The 24,956-nt window shown below is 41.8% G+C and overlaps 1 protein-coding gene across 1 annotated transcript in view; it reads left to right on the top strand.

Annotated features, from left to right (window-relative positions):
* LOC126108871 (poly [ADP-ribose] polymerase tankyrase-1-like) overlaps nt 1-20,312 on the top strand; it is a 63,662-nt gene extending 43,350 nt beyond the window's left edge. Inside the window, exons 3-4 of the mRNA XM_049914234.1 lie at nt 5,692-5,841; nt 19,737-20,312. Coding sequence (XP_049770191.1) covers nt 5,692-5,841; nt 19,737-20,223 — 637 coding nt within the window. The 3' untranslated portion in view covers nt 20,224-20,312. The remainder of the gene's footprint in view (nt 1-5,691; nt 5,842-19,736) is intronic.
* Nucleotides 20,313-24,956: the final 4,644 nt, after the last annotated feature.

The raw sequence follows: 24,956 nt of genomic DNA, 5'->3' as shown, positions 1-24,956 counted from the left end.
ACTGGAGATCAAGAGTGGAGCAGCTTCCAAATTATGTCCGCTGCAGATAACGGATGCGTAGAAAGTGTCTCTGTGTCCTTCACAAGTATCACGCAACATCTGACACTGTTCACGGGCATTATATGAACGTGCTGTGGTGTCCAGTCTACCAGTCATGGAGATTTGAAACCTTGATCAGTTACACTGCAGCTGATGGCGTGTTTGTGTAAGAAACCAGAATGACATCTCACTGCTTTTTCGGTATGCTTCAATTTATCTGTCACGCATCGAATTATATATTCTGAAACAGTGATTTGTAACAGTACACTTGTTTCAAACGGTGTCTTCACTCTTCTTTGGATTCACAGACTGAATAGCGTTCGGTTTTGAATTTGAATATGACACCTTTTATTTCACAGACAAGAGAGACATCAGAAACTACTGACCTGTTTCACTGCTTCTATCATTTACCTAAATTTCTGAGAAGGTGATCTACTGTAGAAGATTACCTCACCTTGGCAACAATAATATTGTCACCAAATCACAGTTTGCCTTTCAGAAGGGACACTGTACTGAGAATGCCATTTAAATGTTCACACACCAGATAGTACAAGTATTAAATAACAAAACAGCACAGGTGGGTATTTTCTGTGACCTATCCAAGGCATTTGATGGTGTAAATCATAATATACTACTAGATAAATTTTGTAGGGTTCATGGTGTAGTCAACCAATGGATCTTATCATATCTAACCAGAAGGTTGCAAAAAGCTGTATTTAGTAGTAACTCAACCAACAGAATTCAGGGACATAATTCTGACTGGGTGGATATCAAATATGGGGTTCCCCAACGCTCAATCTTATGTCCACTACTGTTTCTCATATATGTTAATGATCTACCGTCTAATGTACAGCAAGCAGAATTAGTTCTTTTTGCAGATGACAACAGTATTGTTATCACTCTCAGTATTAATACAGAACTGGAAGAAATGGTAAACAAAGTTCTCAAAAGTATCATAGGTTGGTTTTCTGCAAATTGTCTCACCCTGAATTTCACAAAGACACATTATATACAGTTCTGCAGCTCTGGGGGGTACTGCATCAGTGATAAGTGTAACACAGGGTGGTGAAGTAATACATAGGGTGGATATTTTTAAAATTCTTAGGTGCCCATATTGATGTGAATTTTTATTGGAAAAACATAAATTCGGGGACTCCTAAAAAAACTTAGTTGAGCTACATTTGCACTTAGAATCATAGCAAATTTAGAAACGTAAATGGAATAATGTTCTGGGGTAATTCATCTTTAAGAAAGAAGGTCCTCATTGCCCAGAAACGAGTTTTAACAATAATATGTCGCACTCACACGCGATCGTCTTGTAGCCATCTGATTAAGGAGTTGGGCCTACTGACTACCGCTTCACAGTATATTTATCCCCTCATGAAGCTTATCGTAAACAATCTACTAGAGTTCAAAAGGAGCCATGAGGTACATGATTACAATAATAGAAGAAAAAATTACATTCATTACTAAACATTAATATTTTCTTTAGGTTGCCATTAAAGTTTGAACAAAAAATTTTTACCACTTACCCTGTGATATAGAATGTCTAACAGATAGTATGGTAAAGTTTGGAAATAAATTGAAAAAGTTTCTGCTTGAGAACTCCTTCCACTCTGTAGAAGACTTTCTATGTTTGTAATGTGTAAAAGGTTATGGGTGGGAATTGATATCTCAATCCGCATTTCTTGTTACCATTTTGGGGAAAAGAATAGTAATTGTATGGTGATGTTTAGAGTACAAATAGACGTATAAATTAACTGGCAATTTGAATCTGAAATGAATCATTTTACGACATGACGATCTATCGTGCAATTTGATGCATGGAACATGAAAGTAAGTAACAAGCATTTCTTTCTATTCACCGTGAGTGGGTAAAATTCACTTAAAAGCCTGAAAATTCGGTAACTGTCTTCTATCGTACCTCATTCGTTTCATATTATGCAACATTTATCAACAACATTGTACCTTGTACACATACTGTATTTGACTATTTTCTCACCTCCGTGTGAGGCATTAAAATACCAAAATACAGAAAAAAACTCGCAGTGCAGCTATTACTCGGTAATGGCGTACGAGCACTCTGTCTAAGACTCGAGGAAGTCTAACGACTTGATGGAACAGTAAGTGATAAGAATTAATTCCTACATGTTATATGTCTACTTCTAGTACTCATAGATCAACTTTTTCATTATACCATAAATACCTTACGCCTCAGTTGTTTTAGATGGCGAGTAGCGAGCGGCGAGACGGATATGACGTCCCTTGTGACAGTAGTCTGCTTGGCAAAGGAGCAGTTCTGCGCTTTCGAGTTTCTCTCGCTGTACACAGACATGGAGGTCGACTCCAGTTTTCGGCGCAGCATTCGCCTCACCCAGTGGTGACCCCCGATGCAGCCGCCAGGCTGTCTGCCGTTCACCCAGGGGGCGACGCGACGCTCGGGGCGGCTGGCGACTTAGGCTGTCGTCATCCTGGCCCCAGGGCAGAACTGGCGCCATTCACCGTGTCATCTCACGTCACGCGAGCGTTGCGGTCCTTGTGTTGTTTTGGGCCATCTATAATGTTCGGAAGCGACATCCCACAGACTAACAACCTTGCACAACATCCTATCACTGGCATAATTCATCTCCTTCTTGATTTATATCCCATTTCTTCGTGTTCTGGGATTATTTTCGCATGATTCTGACAGACAATAGCGACGAAAGAACCCAAAGAGATATTTAGATACCTGTCTCCAATTTCTTCCCCCTATAGTCCGATTCCTGTCTCCTAAGCGGGTAGGAAGTCAAAATTTTTTAAAAGAAATCGACTTTTCAAAATTATGTCTGTTTTGTATAGTACATCTTTCTGAATAGTTTGATGTATAAAACAAATATATTTCAGTGATTACAAGGCACGCTATTTGGACCTACGTGTACCAAGATGAAGCGCTACACCCCTTACCACAGACGTCTGCTGTCATACATACGCGTATTTCACTGTGTAGAATTCGAATGTTTATATTTGCGCCAGAGATGGACATACTTGTAACAAAGGACTATTGACATAGAAGAAATTTCTTGATGGCGGCACACAAACCCCAATGAAAGCTTTAATGAATGTGCATGGAAAAGATTGCCAAAAACCATTTTTTTGGGGAAGAGATGCACTCGCAGTTGGTGTTTATGATGCTTGACTTACTTGACTTAATTCCTTTGGCCACTATGGGGGCATAGGGCATCCAAGAGAACTCGCCATCCGTCTCTGTCTTTGGCCATTTGCCTCAATTCTGGCCAGGTGTTGCCAACTCTTTTTGCTTCCCCTTCCACTGTCCTTTTCCATGTGCCCCTTGGTCTTCCTCTCTTCCTTATTCCCTGGGGATTCCATTCCAATGGTTGTTTCTCGATGGCTCCATCTGGTTTTCTCAAGGTGTGCCCCAACCAGCCCCACTTTCTCTCTCGTATCTGGTCTTCTATAGGTATCTGGTTTGTTATTCGCCAGAGCTCCTCATTACATACTTTTTCTGGCCACCAGATATTCATGATGCGTCGAAGACATCTATTTATGAAGCTTTGTAACTGGGTTGTTATCTTTTTATCCATTTTCCAGCTTTCACTGGCGTACAGAAGGACGGCCTTCACATTTGTATTAAAAATACGGATTTTTGTTTTGTATGTGATATTTTTATTTTTCCATATTGGATACAATTGTATGAAGGCAGCATTTGCCTTTTTAATGCGGTTTTTCACGTCATCTCCAGCTCTGCCATCTTCCGCCACTATACTACCCAGATACAGGAATGAGTTGACAGTCTCCACTCGCTGCTCACCTATTAACAGGGGCATCGCCATGTTACCTGAATTTACTCTCATTTCCTTTGTTTTGCCTGTATTTACCTTGAGGCCAGCAGTCTCTGCTTCTTCTTTCAGCAAGCTTAATTTAGCTTGCATATCAGTCAACCTTGGAGCTAATAAAACTATGTCGTCTGCAAAATCCAAATCCTCCAGACATTCGTGGATCCCCCACTGGATTCCTCGTCTCCTGCCTAATGTGACTCTTCTCATAACAGAGTCTAGAATGAGTAGAAAAAGTGTTGGTGACAAAATGCAACCCTGCCAGACTCCAGTTGTTACTTTTATGGGCTCTGTCATATCTCCCTTGTGGAGTATGCAGCATTCGTAGCCATCATATAGATCTTTTATGATGTTTAAGATCTTCTGTGGTATGCCATACTTCCGCAACACTTGCCAGAGCACTTTATGTTTCACGGAATCGAAGGCCTTTTGAAAATCAATGAATGCCAGGTACATGGTTGCTTGGAATTCTTTGCTTTGCTCTAAGATGATCCTAAGAGTGTTAATAAGATCAACACAGCTGCGTTGTGCCCTAAAACCGGCCTGTTCTTTACGCAGTCGCTTTTCAAGGGATTCTTTAATTATGTTTAAAATAATTCTGGTGAGGATGCAGTTACATGTTTTAATGATGGTGTGCAAAGCCGGATATGTATTTTAGAGAAAATGGGAATCAAGGCCAATGCGAACTGCATCAAAGCTTTATATGCAATAAACATTGAGCGTGTAGTGAAAGCACGTAAATCATTTTTGGAAGTGGAGGAATGTGGAAAAGACGAAAACTGATTTACAAAATGGAAGAAAACCTCTTTATGGTGCTGGACAGTTCTAAAAGATGCCAAATGCAGCCACAAACTTTAATGGCCATTTTCTGCAAAACCCAAATTTCTGTTCGCAGGTACATGTAACATCCAAAATAAATATCCCATTCCTTTTCCAACGTGGTATCCTTATTAAACACAAACCCCTTAATGCAAAACTCTAGAATTTTCCATCTCTATTGAAAACTGTGGTAATGTTTGAGATAATTAACTATAAAATTTGAGTTTTTTTTAACATGAAGTTTAAAATGTAACAGGTCATTGATTTTCTTGTAAATTAAATAGAATATGGAATTTCATACACCTTTATGTATGGATTGTATGCTGTGCAAAATTAATCGAAGAATCTCTCTTACTTATGACGAAAAGTGTACCTATAGCAAAAAATGCAGCCAATAGTAAGTGAAAAAATTGTAAAGTTTCACACGTAAAAAAAATTATTTCGTTATGTTTTTGAACTTCCACTGCTATGATTATGAATCCTGGTAATGCTGAGAAAAATTCTATGAAGTTATTTGTAAAAATATAGACAGTAGAAATTAGTGTCTTGTGGTGCCTCTTCTGCTCCAAGTCAGCCCATTTTACGTCCAGCCCCCCTTAACACACGAGCTGCAAACACCATCTCATGACGGTAGTACCACATTAAGTGCATTTAAGGGTTACTGTCATTCAAATTTCTTTGTGATTTATGCTGTTGTCTATTGAAATTATGTTGACCAATGGGTGTTGTAAGCACAGTTGTTGAGCTTTGTACACATCTTACTTTTATTTTGTACCAAATATTGTGTAATATTCTAGGCTACAGGTATGAGAAAATGAGGAGAAGGAAGATGTATGATAACCTGAATGCTGTCATTCGTCTTACGTGGGCCACTACTGTCGTTGGCAGTGTGTGTTCTATTATCTGTGTGTGGACAGTACCTCAGCTGTATCGTCTGTGGTAATCTGCCCACTCAACTCGACGTGGAAACCCTTTTGGAAGCAGTGTTCCTTCTGTGCAGCACGCCAAGCGCTGGAGAGGGCAGGACCGGCCCCTCCTCGCAGCCGCACAGTGGCCACAGCGACGAAGGCCGGAGGCCAGCCACAGCTGCGCCCCCCACCTCTCCCCAGACGACTCCCCACCCTGATGACGCCGTCGTCTCTCTCCTGCGGTGAGTTCAGTCACTTTACGTGTAGACTGACCACAATCACAGCGCTGCATGTTGGGCAGTTAGCCAAGTGATAAAGTCAAGAAATCGAATGTTTCTATTCTATGTTTTTTCGAAGCAGAAGTTGCAGGTCTCGTATAAAGTTTTTCCTTTCATTAATTCTGACGTTCGACGAGGAAAGGATATGAGGGGATCTATACACTCTTCTACAGGTTTTTAGCATGACTCGTTTTCAGTTCGTAACACAGCTGACTTGTGTAAGATAACACTAAATATTTCCCCAAAAATAACGACTGTGCTGGTGTGTTGGGAGCAGTTTCAGTTTTCAGCGAAATCTCTGCCTAGTAATCTCTCAGAAAGCCCTAAGATATTCTGGTAATACATTAAGCACACTAGTGGAAAGGAGCAGTCAATAACCTTGACTGTGTGATAACGATGGTGAAGTCACTGGTGACAGTGCCACTAAAGCAGAGTTATTATACATAGTTATCCGAAACGCCTTGACCAAATAAGAAGAAATAAATATTCCTGAATACCTATCAAGAATAACTTCAAAGTGAGAAACATATAACCAGATATCCTCGGGGTAGCAAAGTAGCTTAAATCACTTAATAAAGGCAGGGCCTCCGGTCCAGATTGTATATCTGTCAAGTTTCTTTCAGAATATGATGTCATAAAACTTCCATATTTACAATTATATATATCAGCTCGCTCACAGAAATATCCGCACCTAAAGACTGGAAAATTGCTCTTGTCACACAAATACTCAACCAGGGAAATAGGAGTAATCCGCTGAATTACTGACCCATATCCCTAACGTCGATTTCCAGTAGAGTTTTGGAACTTATGCTGTCTGAACATTATGAATTACCTCGAAAAAAAAAAACGATTTATTGACACATTATCAGCCAGGGCTTGGGAAATATCGTTCCTGTGGAACACAACCAGGTCTTTATACTTGTGAAGTAATTAGTGCTATCGACAGGGGATGTCAAAAGATTTCATATTTTTAGATTTCCTGAAGGCTTTCCTAGTCTAACTGCGTGCCTATTGAATATTGCCTCAGCTGCGCGACTGAATTCATGATGACTGTCAGAAAGACATTAAGTAAAGCAGATGTAATATCGGGCGTTCCCCAAGGAATTGTTATAGGCCCTCTGTCGTTCCTGATCTATATTAACGACGTAGGAGAAAATATGGGTAGCCCTCTTAGATTGTTTGTAGATGATGCTGTCATATACCGTCTTGCAAAATGATTTAGATGCGACATCGGTATGGTGCGAAAAGTGGCAATTGACCCTGAACAAAGAAAAGTATAAAGTTTTTCACACGAGTACTAAAAGAAATCGACAAAATTTCGATTACGCGATAATTCACACAAACCTGAAGGCTATAAATTCAATTAAATACTTAGGGATTACAATTACATATAACCTACACTGGAACGATCACGTAGATATTGTTGTGGGTAGAGAAAACGAAAGACTGCGAATCATTGGCAGAACACTTAAAATGTGGAACAGGTCTGCTAAAGAGGCTGCTTACACTACGCTTGTCCGCCCTATTCTGGAGTACTGCTGTGCCGTGTGGGATCTGCATCAGGTGGGACTGACGGATGACATAGAAAAATTTTAAAGAAGGGTAGCTCATTTTCTATTACCGCGAAGTAGTGGAGATAGTGCCACGGACATGATTCGTGAATTGGATTTGCAATCATTAAAACAAACACGTTTTTCATTGTGACAGGATCTTATCATTAAATTCAACTACCAGTTTCCTTCTCCGATTGTGAAAACATTCTGTTGGCACCCACCTAAGTAGCGAGAAATGATCACCACGATAAAATAAGAGATCTCAGGCCTCGCACAGAAAAATTTAGGTGCTCGTTGTTCCCGCGCCGTACGAGAGCGAAACGGTACAGACACAGCTGGATGGTGGTTCAGAGAACCCTCCGCCAGGCACTTTATTGTGAATAGCGAAGTACTCACGTAGGCTTGGATGTACTCGTAGATGGTTTCCTATCTTATGAATTAACTAGGAGGGAAGAACCCTTAACTTGGATTTCCACGATTATTCTCCCAACGGTATGATGAGAAATTCTCTCACAGGGTGTGTGGTAACACCGCAGCTGAGGGAGCGGAATCAGTTGAGATCCGTGGCTTATATCCTACTGCGAGAGACGTATGTGACAACGTCTAGTGGCAGTTTTTGGAAATCATTCGTGGCAACAAAAGCTTAAACGAAAGTGGAAGTCGGACCTGTCGATGTCCTATTGATAAAGGCGGCCATTTTGGATCAATAAAAATCAGGTCAATCCTATTGTGTTGGCATGGTTGAGTGGAGATGGACACAGTAGCCATATATCGACAGCTGTAAAAGCTCCTGTAGCTCAGGGAGTTTTACAGGTGAAGTGACAGAAGTTTTTCTTTCTATTGATCGCAGTCCAGTTTCAGTGTAAATTCGTCTTGTCTTCACTTTTCTTATTTGAAATCATAGATCTATAGTGGTAGTCACCGATATTTGACTGACGCTTTGTAAAATAATCCTGTCTGATAGTGAACTGATATTGTTGCAGGACACATTTCAGTTTATGCCTGAATTCTACAGGCCTAAAAGTTGCAATTCAGAGTATTCAACATGCCTTTACAATTAATGAGAGCAGAATCGAACAAGTTATTGGACAATAGATGAGTCTGACCTTACCAAGTATTTTAAGAATGAGAATGGGATCAGTAATGTTTCAGTGGACTTATGAAAACATATTCTCTCCCAGTGATTCAAGGATTTCGGGCTTTAATTACCTATTATGGTCAGCCACAGATGTACGATGTCTTACATTTAATGTTTGCACCAAACTGAGCAAATACCTCTCAGAATACTTTTCCCAGTCTAAAAGCTTTATGCACACAGGCAGTCAACAAAACTTCATCCATGGGTCTGATAATATAGAAAGATACAGAGAATGTACGCTGAAATTTTTTAAGATAGAGAGCCTGATATGTATTTACCCAATTTGTCGTATACAAATAGCATATGCCATTTGACATAAGAAGACAACCAACGAGAAGTAAGTGTAGCAGGAAAGACTAAAGATAGAGAGTACAGCGAAGAAGACTATGTAGATGAGCCATAAACTCATCAATGTAAGATGATGCAGCATAATCAATAATAATTAATGAATATGATGTCAGGCAACCTCTGTAAATTGTGTTGTACGTACTAGACATAAAATTGGCAGAATCTCAGTAGAAAATGGGCAGAAAGCAAATTAGAAAATAAATTATTGTTGTTGAACAAGAGATAAGACACGGAAAGGAAAGAATGTTTCGGCATAAAAAGACAGATATAACAAGAGGAGAAGCTGGCTACAAAGCGACAGAGAAACATCAGCATGAGGAAATAAAATATTAAGACCAGGAAATGAAACATATTAAGACAATACTCGATAATGGAGTGAAAAGTTTGTTGAGTGACAGTTAAAAAAGCCAGGATGGATAACAGATCGTGCGTAACATGGTAGTAATGTGAATAACAATGTACGGGGCGAAGAGAGTCATGGCTTCCTTTTTTCTTCGGCATCAGACGGCTGTGGTGACTAGTTAGAGGTCCTACATAAATATAGGCTTTGGAAGACTACAGGCGACAACTACTTTAAACAAAAATAGTTTACAGTCATACATACACTGAGTTAAAAGAATATAGAACACTGGAACGTCTGGAATACATTTGCCAGGGTAACATATTTAACTGATTAACACCGCAAGATCGCAAGTTAATGTTTTATGCAAGATAAGCCACTGGAAACGTGAAATGTTGGAGCACTGTAAGAAGGTCGAATGCAAGCGTGCAGACATGCATGCGTTGCGTTGCTCAAGTATCGGATGTCAGTATTTGAAATGGAGTTCGATGCCTGATGCACTTGGTTGGTAAGTACAGGGACGATTAATGCTGTAGGTGAATGATGCCAGAGTAATTGTAAGATGATGTCCCATATCTACTCTGCTGGAAACAGACCTGGTGATCGAGCATGCCAAGAGACGTGTCAACACTCTATAGAGTATGTTGGGTTACAAGAGCGGTAAGTGAGCTAGCGTTATCCTGTTGAAAAACTGCCCCTGGAATGCTGTTCGTTAATGGCAGTAGAACGGGTCGAATCACCAGATTGAAACAGACAAGGTGTGGGGATAACCATGAGAATGTTCCTGCTGTCCCAGATCATAACTCCAGATGTAGGTCCAGTGTGTTAACAGACAGAAAGGCTGTGAGTTTTTTTCAGTTGATTTTATCAATAGACTGGGGGCTCTTCGTCTTAGCAGTGTAAACCTTCTAGTAAGTTTTGATGTGGTCTCACTTTTTACAAAAGTTCCTCTTGCAGATTCTTTGACACTGATTGGTAGCATGTTTCCTGTTGATATCACTGCTTTGTTCAGGCATGCTCTTTCCTCAACTTATTTAATGTTTAATCAAGAATATTTTGAACAGACTGACGGTGTCGCCATGGGTAGTCCCCTGTCTCCTTTGGTGGCCAACCATTTTATGGAGGATTTTGAAGAGGGAGCGCTTGAACCAGCTGCCCTGAAACCAACAGTATTTTGGCGGTATGTGGTATGTGGCCTCATGGAGAAGATAAATTAATGGAATTTCTACATCACCTCAACTCCATTCATAGCAACATCCTGTTCACCATGGAAATAGAGAAAGATGGTTGTTTGCCTTTCTTGGATGTCCTGGTTCGAAGGAAGAATGATGGTTCTCTAGGGCATTCAGTTTACCGGAAACCCACTCATACTGATTCGTACCTGCAAGCATCGAGTTGCCATCACCCATAGCAAACCATGAGTTTGCTTAAAACACTTGTTCATAGAGCTCATACCGTCTCAGATCTAGATAGCTTACCTCAAGAACTCTCCCATCTAAAGACAGTATTCAATGAAAATGGGTATTCCATACGGCAGATTAACAGGGCACTAACAGTTAAAACTAAGAAGCAGGAAGTGAATAAAGAGGAGAACATGCCGGAACAATCTTTAGCTTTTCTTCCTTTCGTTGGCAACACGTCGTTTAAAATAGCAATAATCCTCCGAAAATTTCAGGTAAAAGTGGTTTTCCGCCCACCATCGAAGATTGCGGACCTTGTGGGATCGGTTAAGGACAATCTGTTACTACGAAAGGCCGGAATTTACAAGATATCGTGCCAATGTGGTATGGCTTACATAGGTCAAACCACACCCACGGTGAAAGAACGCTGCACTGAACATCAACGTTACGCCCGCCTTTTGCAGTCAAGCAAGTCCGCTACAGACTTCGTTTAATCCCTATGAGATGTTGATAAATGCGTCTTTCTCGTCTCAAAGACATTTTTGCCCTACATAAACTCACTACGTCCAGTCTCAAAATGTAACTAACGCTCGAGCCCGTTACAGCGTATAATTAAAGCAGGCTTCATTTGCTCCCTCACAGTGGTGCTACTAGCGCCACTCTTAAGCGACGTGACTGCCGCGAAAAGTCATCATCATTCAGATGTAGAAACACGCCTACCAACTTTCGTTTACGTCGCACAGCTTTATCTTGGTACTGCAATCCTTCATTGTATGTACTATTTCGAAAGTAAAAGACGTTGTTAACAATGTTACCAGAATCTCAAAAAGCTCTTAACGACTTACTTCACATTTTTACGCGATACTCTAATGAACGTTGGGACAGTGGTCATGAGATCAGGAGCTGCAGGTGATAACATACTGTTAGTAAATGCACTTTCATTGGTCACCTTTTTCCGCAGCCCATTGACGCCAAATTTAGCCGCACTTCCGAACAGATACGTTGGTAGTACATTCTACATTGATTCCTGCGGTTATTTCACGCAGTGTTGCTTGTCTCTTGCACTGACCAACCTATGTACAAGCCGCTGCTTTAGGTCGTTATCTGAAGGCTCTCAGCCACGGCTTTGACCGTGGTGACAGGTAATGCCTGAAATTTTGTATTCTCGGCACACTCTTGACACTGTGGATCTTGGAATACTGAATTCCCTAACGATTTCCGAAATGTAATGTCTCATCCGTCTAGCTTCAACTACCTTTCGGTGTGAAAAATCTGTTAATTCTCGCTGTGTGGGCATATGGCCACAATCACGTCGGAAACTTTTCACATGAATCACCTGATTACATATGATAGCTCCGCCAGTGCACTGCCCTTTCATGTCTTGTGTACGCGATACTACCGCTATCTTCGTATGTGCACATCACTTTTGCACAACTTGTCACCTCCATGAAAGTCATTTAGGATTGACATATGTACCATGTTCTAGGTAGCCAAGGCTAAATAACAGCAGAAAACTTAAGACAAAACTTTAAACAAACAATCGGAGGAAGGACTGACACAGAATATAGAAAAGTCAATATAACAATTACCATGGAATTCCATTCCCAACGTCAGAAGAGAGAGCAGATAAATAGAAAGATTACATTGACAGCTCCTATGAAGGAGAAACTTTTCTGATGACATGGAGGAGGAAGCAATCTGTGTTGGCGTGGAAGATATAGAGGATGTACTGTTAGAGGCAATATTTAAAAGAACTCTGGTCGATTTGATAACAAATAAAGCTAAAAGGATACATAAAATTTAATCATGACTACTGAGTTCATAGGGGAAAGTGGCATCCAAGTTAGAGTGTAGAATCAAGATACCGTCTCACTTTCAGAAAAAAAGTCATCCACTTATTTCCAGAGGTAACAAGGGCAGATAATTGTGAAAAGAACAGCACAATCGTCTTTGGAACTCATACATCCGAGCTGCTGTTGAGAATGATATAAATAAGAATGGAACAGAAAATTGAGAAACTGTCAGATGACGGTCAGTTTGGTTTTAGGAGAGGTAAAGGCACCAGAGAGGCAGTTCGAAAATTCTACTTGATATTGGAAGCAAGTCTGACGAAAAGTCAAAATACAGTCAAAAGTTTTTTTACCTAGAAAAAGCGTTTGACAACATAAAATTCTGCAGGATCTTCGAAAGCCTTACGTAAATGTAAGTAAGTTACAGGTAACGACAGGTAGGTTACAATATGTACAAGAACCAAGAGGGAAGAATACTGGAAAATAAAGAACAAAGTGCTCAGATTAAAAGTGTCTAAGACAGGGTGCAGTCGTTTCCCCTACTATTCAATCTATTCATCGAAGAAGCTATGATGGAAATATAATAAAGGTACAAGTGTGGGATTCAGATTAACAGTGAAAGGATGCCTAAGAAAAAATTTGTTGATGACAATGGTGTTCTCAGAGAAAGTGAAGAATTACGGAATCTGTTGAATTGAATTGAGAGTCTGATGAGTAAGGAATATTAATTGAGAATGAACCACGGAAATAAATTTCTAATGAGAAGTAGCAGATATTGGAATTTTTACATTTAAATTGGTGGTCATGAAGTAGACTATATTAAGGAATTCTGGAAGCAAAATAACCCATGATATACAGAACAAGAAGGGCATAAAAAGCATAATAGCAAAGACAAAATTGGTACAACTAGCCAACATAATTCTACTTCTATGAAATAAAGGTCATAATTTGAGGAAGAAATTTATGAGAATCTATGTTTAGAGAACTAGTTTGTATGATACTGAATCGTAGTGGCAAAACACCGTGACTGAGGAGACTACGAGCGTCTGAGATGTGGTGCTAGAGAAAAGTGTTGAAAATTAGGTGGACATCTTGGATATGGAATGAGGGGGGTACTCTGCAGAATTAGTGACATGGGGACAGACTGACAAGACGAAGGGGATGTAGAAACTGAAGAGAAAGACAGATTGGCCTACATCCAGGAGTTAATTGAGCATGTAGTGTGTAACTGCTATTTTGAAATGAAGGTTGGTGCAAGAGAGGAATTCGTGGCAGACCACATCAAACCAATTAGATAACTACTGGCTAAAACAATTTCATTTGACAGATTAATAGAGTTTATTTGTACCGAAATGTCTTTAGTTCACAAAGAAAGTTTAACATGTTATTCCTGAGGCTGCAACACACAGTTTGTAACATCAAAATGTAGGTGTTGCTGTCACACGCAAATAACATGGCCCGTTTCTCAGTAGACATTCAGTTACATCGACAGTTTCTCGACACTCATTAGTGAACATTAATAAGGGATGTGTCAAAGGTTCATCTCTATGAAGGCTTCGACTCCGCTGAGTAAAAATTCAGTAATGGGTCTGAACTTCAGTGGAAAAATGAGAACCCATCCTTCCTCAACGTTGGACTCTTCAATCTGCAGCGAAGTCAGCTTCTAACTCGTCCCAAAGCAGTTACATTGGATTCAGCTCGGAATTCAAAAATGGTTCAAATGGCTCTGAGCACTATGGGTCTTAACTTCTGTGGTCATCAGTCCCCTAGAACTTAGAACTACTTAAACCTAACTAACCTAAGGACATCACACACATCCATGCCCGAGGCAGGATTCGAACCTGCGACCATAGCAGTCCCGCGGCTCGGAATTCATGGCAGAATTATACTTTCATGGAATGTTGTTGTCCACAAACTCTCATGTGACCGATAATGATTTATTACAAGGAGCACTGTGATGCTAATACAAACAATGATACTGTATTGTATGCAGTACCTAAAGCTGAAAAACGTGACTCATATACTGTCGAATTTAGTGTTCTCTTAAGCTCAATAAGGGAATAATAACATAACCATGGACATACCCCATAATGTAACGCCATGTTCTCACTCCTTCACTTTTGGCATTACACAAAATGGCAGGTAATAGTCATCAACCGAAAATAGAACCTTCCATCGGGCTGCCACAGTTGGTTCATCTGTCTGGACCATTCACTTCCACTCATCCATCGCCCAGAGGCGTCACGCTTTACACCAACGTAAGTGTTGCTTAGCACTGACTGCAGAAATGTGTGGCTCATTGGGGGGGAGGGGGGGCTACTCGACCATTTTGCCCCCTTCTTTTTACCTCCCTGTGCACAGTCGCTGTGCTGGCTACGGTGTTTCATGCGATTTTTTACAACGACCCTCCATAAAGCTCCATGATCCCTATTGGTCGGTACATGGATCCGCCTCTTCTACCTTTTGCTATGGTTGTTCCTTTGCATTTCCACTTCACAAGGGCTACTATGTAAGGGTTGAAATATTACTGGTACATTTGTTACTCAGGTCCACATTCGAAATTTCTGAACCTCCCTGATGGAGCCATTCTGTTATTTCTGGTTCTCTGCTGACAACACATGTGTCTCTGCCTCCTTTTATACTGGCGGATCGTCCTTTCATTACATTTGTTGGTCAGTCACACATTAGATAAGGTGTTTAGGTAGTTTTGATCCTATGGTCTAGCTTGTCCCCAATGTTATTCAATCTGTATATTGAGCACGTGGTAAAGGTAACAAAAGAAATATTTGGAGTAGGAATTAAAAGAAATAAAAAGATTGACGTTTGCTAATGACATTGTAATTCTGCCAGGGACGGAAAAGGACCTACAAGAGCAGTTGAACAGAATGGACAGTGTCTTGAAAAGAGGATATAAGATGAAGATCAACAAAAGGAAAGCGAGGATAATGGAATATAGTCAAGTTATATTAGGTGCTGCTGAGGGAAATAGATTACGAAATGAAACGCTTAAAGTAGTAAATGAGTTTTCCTATATGGGGAGCAAAATAACTATTGATGGTCGAAACAGATATTATATAAACTGTAGACTGGCAATCGCAAGGAAAGAGTTTCTGAAGAAGAGAAATCTGGTAACGGCGAGTATAGATTTAAGTGTCAGGAAGTCGTTTCTGAAAGTATTTGTATGCAGTGTAGCCATGAATGGAAGTGAACAGAAGGGAATAGAAGCTTTCTAAATGTGGTGCTACAGAGGAATGCAGAGGATTAGGTGGGTATATAATATAACTGATGAGAAGGTACTGAGCAGAATTGGGGAGAAGAGGAATTTGTGACACAACTGGAAGCAGGGATGGGTTGCTAGGACATGTTCTAAGGCATCAAGGGATAACAAATTTAGTACTGGAGGGCAGTGTGGAGGCTAAAAATCATAATCAGAGACCAAGAAATGAATACACAAAACAGATTCAAAAGGATGTAGGTTGCAGTAGGTACTGGGAGATGAAGAAGCTAGCACCCGGTAGAGTAGCATGGAGAGCTGCATCAAAGCTGTCTCTGGACTGAAGACCGCAAGAACCTCAAAAGTTTATGTAAATGCTGTCAGGTCTTTAGTGTGTTCACGCAGCCAAGACCCAGATTGCCTAGTAATTTGAATGGTATGAAAAGCGCATGAAATTCGATGTACACTGGTGTCCAAAATTAAAGCAACAAACTGAAATTTTGCGAGGTTGCGTTTAATTTGCCATAAAATAGTACAAACAGGTGATAGTGAAGTAGGAACAATGTTAAGAACAAATAACATGAACAACTACAATACGCATAAAGGTAGAAAAAAATGTTCTTCGTTATTTCCAACTTAACAGATTTGCACACACAATCCAACTGGATAATGTGCTCAGCATTGGCCGTGACCACATCTGGCTCACACAACCCTGACATCGACACGGCAAGCTGTGAATGATGTCTTCAATCTCATGTGGAGGCAATAACACCATTCCTCCTGCAGAACTACTCTCAAGTCTTATGGAATTGTTGGTGGATGCTTGTGTGATGCAACTCATCTCACTACTACATATATTTCGTATGCGTACTACAAACAAATTACAATAAATCCACACATTATAGAATAATTTGTCCTCTATGAAATTTACAATATTACAATGCTAATTTATAAAATAAAATTCATGGAAAACTATATACAGTATAATAAAATTTTTTACAGGCTTTGTTTCACATGTCATTCTTCCAGAAGTCCACATATGCCCTCGCTACTTTGCTGCACGCCATCAGGTCCCGGGCAGTGCATGCTCTTTGATGGTTTACTAACGGACATTGAAGCAGGTGGTTCATAGTCTGGATGTTCCCACACAGACACAAATCACTTTCACCAATTCCCCACTTGTGCAGATTTGTTACATCTGTCCATTCCTGAACATAGCCTGTTCAGGGTTTTCCATCTCTCCCACACAAGTTCCGCACCTGATGGCAGCACTTCCTCAGAATCGTCTGCATATTCTTGTTGCTCCTGCCACAGTCTTTTTCTAGAAGTTTTTGGTGAACCTGTGAGCGGTTCGGTTGAGTGGAGAAAACTACTTCTTGACATAAGGCGTTTTGGTACCGTTTGGTACCCATGGACCTGATGACGTTGATTTTGAACCTGTTTTGTTCGTTCAATTCTGCTCTGTATTGAACATCGGACATTTGGCGGAGCAATTCATGACAAGCAGTATAGGTATTCTACTCTTGTTGGCTTAAGACATCCAGTAATATGTCCACACATCTGGTTCAGGACAGTGTGCAGCTTGCAAACTCAGCAGCAGAGTAACAGAGTGCTATTGTGGTGGTGTGTAAAACTTTTGGATTAGGTCGACATTTTGATGTTGTTAGCTTGCCAAGTAAGTTATTCCGTGATTGGATTTCTGCCCTGCTCTTCTCAATGTGCCACTTGAATGACAGTGTCCTATCAAGAGTAACTGCCTGAGCTGATATTGCCCTATCATCAGCATAAATGGAAGATCTTGACCAAGGACTAATAGGTTGGTCATTTGTATAAATATTGAATAATATGGGTCAAGAACACTGCCCTGGGGAAGCCCATCTTTTTGTAGTCTCCATCTGCTCTTATTACCTTGGAACTCAACAAAATACCTTACTGATTTGAGTACAGCAGTCAATTGAGGGCTTTTTGTTGCTTTTTGCACTTTTGCAATGAGATTTCTGAGGTCGATGGTATCATATGCTTCCATAAAATCTATAAACACCATTCCTGTCTTTTCTCAAACCCATCTCCAATATAGTGGGATAAGCTGAGAGCTAGACTGGTACAAGATTTGCCAGGCCGAAATCCTGCTTGCTCATTTATTAGGGTGCCCTCAGTAAGCTCTTTGCATCTGCTTAGTATCAAACAGTTTGTGTGTTGTGCACAACAGACAGATTGGCCGATAACTCTTAGGATCTTCTGGGTCCTTACCAAGCTTAAGAATTGCAGTTATTTCTGCCTGTCTCTAGATTTCAGGAATTCGTCCAGCCACAATTTAGAGCGAACACCAAGACGTATTATCCGTTCATTTTCAACATCATCTAGGCCTGCGGCCTTACCAGTCTTTAAACTTTTGATTGCTTCTTTCAGTTCTGATATTATGAATTTATGATCGAGTGTATCATTATTTTCTTCTAGGAAAGCATTTAGTCTACTCGTATGCCCTTTCTTCAGTCTGTGTTTCGCTTTATGGTTTTTCTGCAGTTGGGAGGCTATTTGGTTTGCTGTACCGCCAGCAAAGCCTGGTGTACCTGCAGGTATACCATCTAATTTTTGAGCAGTCTCTACGTTTTCCGACTACTGTGTGTCTTGTTAATGCTTTCTGCAGTGTGTTACCACTTCTGTCTTCTATTTTCAATCATTGTTGTTATTAGTTCTTGGCCCGCCTCCATTGTTTATGGGGAGAATGGGTTGGCGTCATAAAGACCACAATACGTTTCGTATTTCTCTTTTGTCTCTTCGCTGTAGCCTTGAATGTACGATTTTCAACATCCTCTCGTGTACTCTGCCGTGCACAGTATTTCAAAGCTTTAACAAACTCACTGAAGCTTTCTGGTAGAGGTGTGTATCCGCGATATGCTCTATGGGATTCAAATTGGGGGATCGACCTTAGCATCCCAGGTGTGCAATATCTTCCATTTCCAAGAAAACTTCAATCAGCTGATCTCTATGGGGCATACCTCTATCGTCCATCAATACGAAGTGGTAGGCCACAGCACCTCTCAACGACGGCATATGAGGTTCCAAGATTATGATACCTGACTGGAGTTAAGCATTGCCAATTCACCCATACAATGTCATGAAGAGGTGTTCAGGTAGTCCACATAATCGCTGAGGACACCATTAAAGAACCTCCCTGATATCAGTCTCTTTTGCAAGATATTTGGGTCACTAAATCCTGTTACACGTTCACTCCATATGAAAATACGCCGAGAATCGCTCTCCAGACCATTTTGGGACTCACATGTGAAGATAACATTGGCCCACTGTTGGGCCATTCGGTGGGATGTTGATGACTTCACTCTACACATTTCTTTCTGTGAAGTGTCAGAGGTACATAAACCACGGGCCCCTGACAATAAGTGGCACTCTGGTGAGATCTTCTGTAAAACGTCTGCCTAGATACAACACATCCAGTGCATCCTGCGAGGTGAGGTGCCAGTAGCCGTGTAGTAGTACCGTGATGCCCTTTCAACGAAATTACGGTCCTCCCTTTCTCTTATCACATGTGGTCTGCCCTCGTCTTCGAGATACAGTTTCCGTCTCTACGAACAGTCGCCACATCTGAGAAACAACAGAGTGATTCACATTAAGCCATCGGGCCACATCAGGTTGTGACTGTCCTCCTCCCATTCTTCCTATGGCCCTCCACTGCGGAGAGCCTGGATTGCGTCTTTTCTGTACCATACTGCACCATCTGTGACTGTGTCTACAGCGACTGCGGATGTGGGAGTACCCAGCAACCACTACCCAATTGCTAGCTGCACTGACTTCGTCGTGGGCGTGGTTGTCCGTTGACTCGAATGCCAACTTCCGTGTAGAACACGGTTGTGCAGACATCTGTTGACAGTTTGCATGATTACATCGTGAATTGGACACAGGATGGGAAATCGCAGTTAGAAGCTTTAATTTTGGACACTAGTGCATTGCAGTAACCTTCTTGACTTTTAGGGACTCATCACAGTTCTGCTTCTGCCATAGTGTTTCCTCCTCAGGCGTGTGTGTTTGGAGCTGTAAGTATTCTCCTTTTGTTGCAGGGATCTTTCTGGAGAAGAGAAGGGCAAGTTGCTGATTGCGGCAGCTAAGGAGGGGTCAGTGAGCAAGGTGCGAACGTTGCTGATAGTGGGAGCGGACGTGGAGGCGAAGGACGAGAACCAGCAGAACTCACTGCACTGGGCAGCAGCCAGGGGATACGTGGAGGTGGTGAGGCGTCTGCTGGAGGATGGAGCTGATGTCAACGCCAGGGACCGCTGGCAGAACACGCCTCTGCATCAGGCTGCATGGAATGGCCACGCACCCGTGGTGCGGCTGCTGGCAGCATCCTTTGCCAACCATGACGCCAGTGATGAAAGTGGGAACACACCACTGCACGATGCGGCATGGCGTGGCCACGCTGGCGTGGCGACTGCGCTACTGGAGGCAGGGGCCGACAGAGAAGTCAGGAATGACAATGGGGACACGCCGCTGGACCTAGCCAAGCGGAACAACCACCAGCGGCTCGTAGACATCCTAGGATCAAGCTAAATATAGTGCAAACGACTCTGAAGTAAAATAAAAAAAAGCCTTCCATGTGACCTTTGTTACTTATAAAATAAAGAATACAGAAAAGTATATCCGGCAGCCTTGGTTTGCACCCATATTTACATAGTACATACGACTCAAGTACCATTACACCAAGAGTACTTATGGACTACTATAAGTTCAAAGAGGGACTCTCCTTTTGCTGAAAATTCAAAATGAACTGAATAATTCTCGATTACTAATGAACAGTTTTCTACAATATTTTTTTTACTGAAAAATACTTTTTAGATGCATGTTTGGTGCTATATGGAACTTACATTAAACTCTTATGAATTTCCTTATATCCAGATTGCTGACATATAAGCTCTGCACTTAAAATACATCTTCATTTGAGATCTTTCACTGAATTTACTTCTGTACCTCAAGTGCTGACAGTCCAGCAACTTGTGTCTGCAGTTAAAAAGTTATATTATTACCAGTACTTACAACACATTAGTTCCGATTCCAGACTGAATTTTGTTGTATACTGCCAAGCTGTCGAATAACGTTGGCCTAGGAAATCTCTTTCTCGGATCACTAGACAATAGTTCTAGCAAATCGTAATAGTTTCATTACGAAACGAATCAATGACAATACTTAACTCTGACAATAACAAAGAAGTGCTGCAAGCAAAGGGCGACATGCAAGAAAGAAATCTCTTCAGTATACACAATTCCCAAGTCAGTCTTGATGTGACTAATCTCTGATGTAGAAGTGGCCGCAACAAGCTGGGAGTGGCGCGCATGTTCTCTTCCCCTGAAGGCCGCAGCTGTCGCGTTGTCGTCCTGGACAGAGGTCGGTCAACGTGATATTGGGTGACGTCTTCTTCACAGCCCTGTCTGCTCCCTAGTTCCCGACAAGTGCGCAGGCGCTTGACTTTACGCTATAACATTCCTCCCCTCAAAACGACGAACCGTCGTCGTATAAGGAGCGCGACAACGGGAGGGAAGGCAGGAGGGTGGATGCTGCGATGGACTGGAAACTGTAGCTGCAGCGGACGTCACGCTTCCAGTTGTAGCCCGCCATCTGGCCTGCGCTCAGGTGGAAACGTCCCCCAGAAAACGCACAGAAGGGCACACACCCAACTCCTGAGACCCATAACCAGATGCAGAAGCCGCAAACTGCTGCGGCGTTGGCGGGTCCAGCTCCATCGGTTAGACGAGAGGAGGCGAAGGGGGCGACGCCTCCGTCTCTATGGGGTCGTCCCACGGTGTCGTCACGACACCCTTTGACAGCTGCTGTGGCCGCACTGTCTCAGTGTCTGTGAATCAGGGGGAAGAGATACACAAGGATCACTGTGCACATTACAGTGGCGAATTTGATCCTGATGTCGGCGCTGCAATCCGTCTGGGCCTGAAATGCGATACACACAAAAACCAAGACGACGAACGATCTCGCCTCGCGCCCACCGTCTGCGTCCATACTTCGACGCCGGATATTGAGGATGGTGGAGCAGGTGGAGCAGTGTCCACCAGCGATGGTCCATCTTGTGGATGCGAACGATAGGAGGTGAGAAACCGTTGCCATAAGCGTATACCACAAGCAACCAAAAAGATCCCACAAAATCTATGTGCTCACGTTGCCATGGTGATTGCGACTTAGGCCAAGAAGAGAATTTTTATGTTGGAGCAGACCGAATTTCCCCACATGCGCGACGCAGTACTATTTGGCTGTCCGTACCCTTCCGAGTCCAGTCACGATGCGCTAACTGTTTCGTAATAATCCCCCAGTGTCAGTCCACTGTCATTTTGAACAAGAATCACCCCTCGCTTTATAGCGAGGCTATGTCGATGTGCAAAGTATTGGTGCACTACGAAGTTCTTAATGCTATACTATGAGCGAGGCTAAATTGTGCGAATGTAGTTTAGCAGAATGTTCAAATCGGAATCAGCTTCTGTGGCCTGTGCAATTTTCCTCTTGTTCGGGAGAAAAGGTTGAAGCAATTCAGAATCCTGACCATCGATGTGACAGCAAGATCCTGCGGAAGCGTCAAAGTCTGTATCAGGGTCAATCGGAAGACGTGAAAATGCGTCCAAATTACCACGTTATTCTGTCATAAGATTTACAGTCTCGTACTGATATTGAGACAACAACAAAGCCCATCATTGCAATTTTTGGCCAGTAGGTACAACGACTGCAAAGGCTTGTGATACGTTACTAAGTAAAATTTCATGCCATACAAATAGTGGTGGAATTTGGTGACACCATGCACAATAGCCGGTGCCCCTCTCTCTATTCGTGAATAATTACAATGAGCTTTGGAAAACACTTTTGATGCGAATGCAACAGGCCTGTCTTTATCACCAAATCTATGTGAAAGAACTGCACCGAGTCCATAAGAGGGAGCGTCAACTGGCAATACAGTTGATTTGTCAGGATGAAAGTCAACTAAGCATCGATCACTGAGCAACGCATCTTAAAGTTCTCGAAAAGCTACTTGGCACTTATCTGTTCAAACAAAGGGGACATTCTTGCGACGCAAGCGGTCGAATAGAGCTCCAATTTCTGCAGCATTCGGTATTAACCCAGAATAATAGTTCATTTTCCCTAAAACTGACTGCAATTCTGTGACATTGTGAGGAACTGGCAGGTCTCGTATTACTAACAAATGCTACTGAAGAGGATGTAAATCTTGACTGCTTATGACATGACCAACATACTGTAACTCATGTTTAAAAAAGAATTACACTTGTCCATTCTACACTTCAGTCCTGCATCAGGTAACACACGAAGCACGCAAATCTGCAGTGTGTTCTTCAGGTGTACGACCTGCTACAACAATATCGTCCAAATAGTTTCAACAGTTTGGCACTTGAGCAGTCAGCTGTTCCTAATAACATTGGAAAACATCATGTGTGGAAGCTCTGCCATTAGGCAAACGCAAATATTTAAACAAGCCCAAATGAGTATTCACTATACACACTTTTCGAGATTCTTCATCGAGCGTTATTTGAAGACGCGCATCACACTAATCAATTTTTGAATAGTAGCGACCAGCGCCTAATCTATCAAAGAGATCCTCTGAGCGAGGTAAGGAGTAAGTATGAATCACAGTTCGTGGGGTGACCATGTACCTGAAAGTTTGGAAGAAAAACCAATGGAATTGCCCATTGACTAGCTTGTATGGGAACAATAGCTCCGCTAGCTTGCAAGTCTTTATTTCCAGTGGCTATTTCGCCAAGTAATGCAATAGGAACAGTTTTAGCCTGATAAAATTTCGGTTGATCATTGTCATTCAGAGTAGACTAATATGTGGAACAAAACTGTTAGCCTTGCCGAAACGTTCAGAAATGAGTTAACGGAATTCTTCTAGCAAACTAGCTACACTGTCTTTAGCAGTGAATGCATTGACTGCCAACACATTGTACTGAATTTGAAAGCCAAACAAATCAAATGAATCAAGACCAAATAACCTCTCACAATCGCATGATTGTACCACAGTGAAAGTTAAAGTTCACTAATGTAAGCGATACATGGCAGGCAAAGTACATATTCTGAGAACGGGAATGGCTTGTCTGTTATAAGTTATCAGGTACATGGTAGGTTTATACAGGCGTGGGGAACCTAAAAGTTACGATTCAGCGATGTTACTGATGCACTTGTGTACAACTGAAATTTCACATGTTTTCCACTAGTGTGCAAATGAACAAAAAGTCTGCCCACAAACTTTTTGTGCGCACTGAAGAAACTGCACTGAAGAAACTGGTCGCTTGCTAGTTATGCTGATGCCTGTAGCAGGCTTTGACTACACTGCATTGATTACCTGGGCCTTGTGACTACAATTTAGTTTATGTTTATTCTATTGCATACATATGGATTGTACATGACCTTTCTTCCCCAAGCATAACACTGTGATTGTGTAAACAGGCAGTCTTGGCGTCTGTGAACAGCACCAGGGGCATGAATTCACTCTGTATGCCTGTGTAGAGAGCTGTTTACATGGCGTGGCGCTCGCTAGTGGATGCTGCCTAATGGGCCTGTCGGGAGCAAGGGTCTCGAAAATGGTTCAAATGGCTCTGAGCACTATGGGACTTAACTTCTGACGTCATCAGTCCCCGAAAACTTAGAACTGCTCAAACCTAACTAACCTAAGGACATCACACACATCCATGCCAGAGGCAGGATTCGAACCTGCGACCGTAGAGGTCGCGCGGTTCCAGGCTGTAGCGCCTAGAACCGCTCGGCCACTCTGGCTGGCTAAGGGACTCAACCTCACGGATTGGCGGCTGCTTAAATTTATCAGCCGACGTGGCACCCTAATTGTGCTGATCTAGTATTTGCACTACTTGCTGAAATGATGGATCAGACAGTTTCTAAGTCAGATCACTAAGTGTGACATCAGTTACATTGTGCACGATCGCATCACGTGACATAACATCTGAATATAAAGCACCACAAGCACTTTTGAATTAGCATTTCCTCGTCACACCATGCAAATCTGTTACCCACTCACAGTAAGTTTGTTCTGACCGTTTCTTGCAACGAAGGAATTGATATCTAGCTGCTACCTCATTTACTTGTTGGTCTTAATAGTTAATTAGTGAATCTACAGCCTTATCATAGGAAAGTTCACTCAGAGTAGCGGTAGGGAATAATCTCTGAATGAGACAAAACACAGCACTTCCTACTATTGGTAAGAAATAATGAGGTTCCAGAGAACCTTGTATGTTGTGACCAATTATGTGAGCTTCAAACTG

The sequence above is a fragment of the Schistocerca cancellata genome, chromosome 11, assembly GCF_023864275.1.
Source record: "Schistocerca cancellata isolate TAMUIC-IGC-003103 chromosome 11, iqSchCanc2.1, whole genome shotgun sequence".
In the NCBI taxonomy this organism is placed as follows: Eukaryota; Metazoa; Arthropoda; class Insecta; order Orthoptera; family Acrididae; genus Schistocerca; species Schistocerca cancellata.
This window is presented reverse-complemented; position numbering and strand designations above follow the sequence as displayed.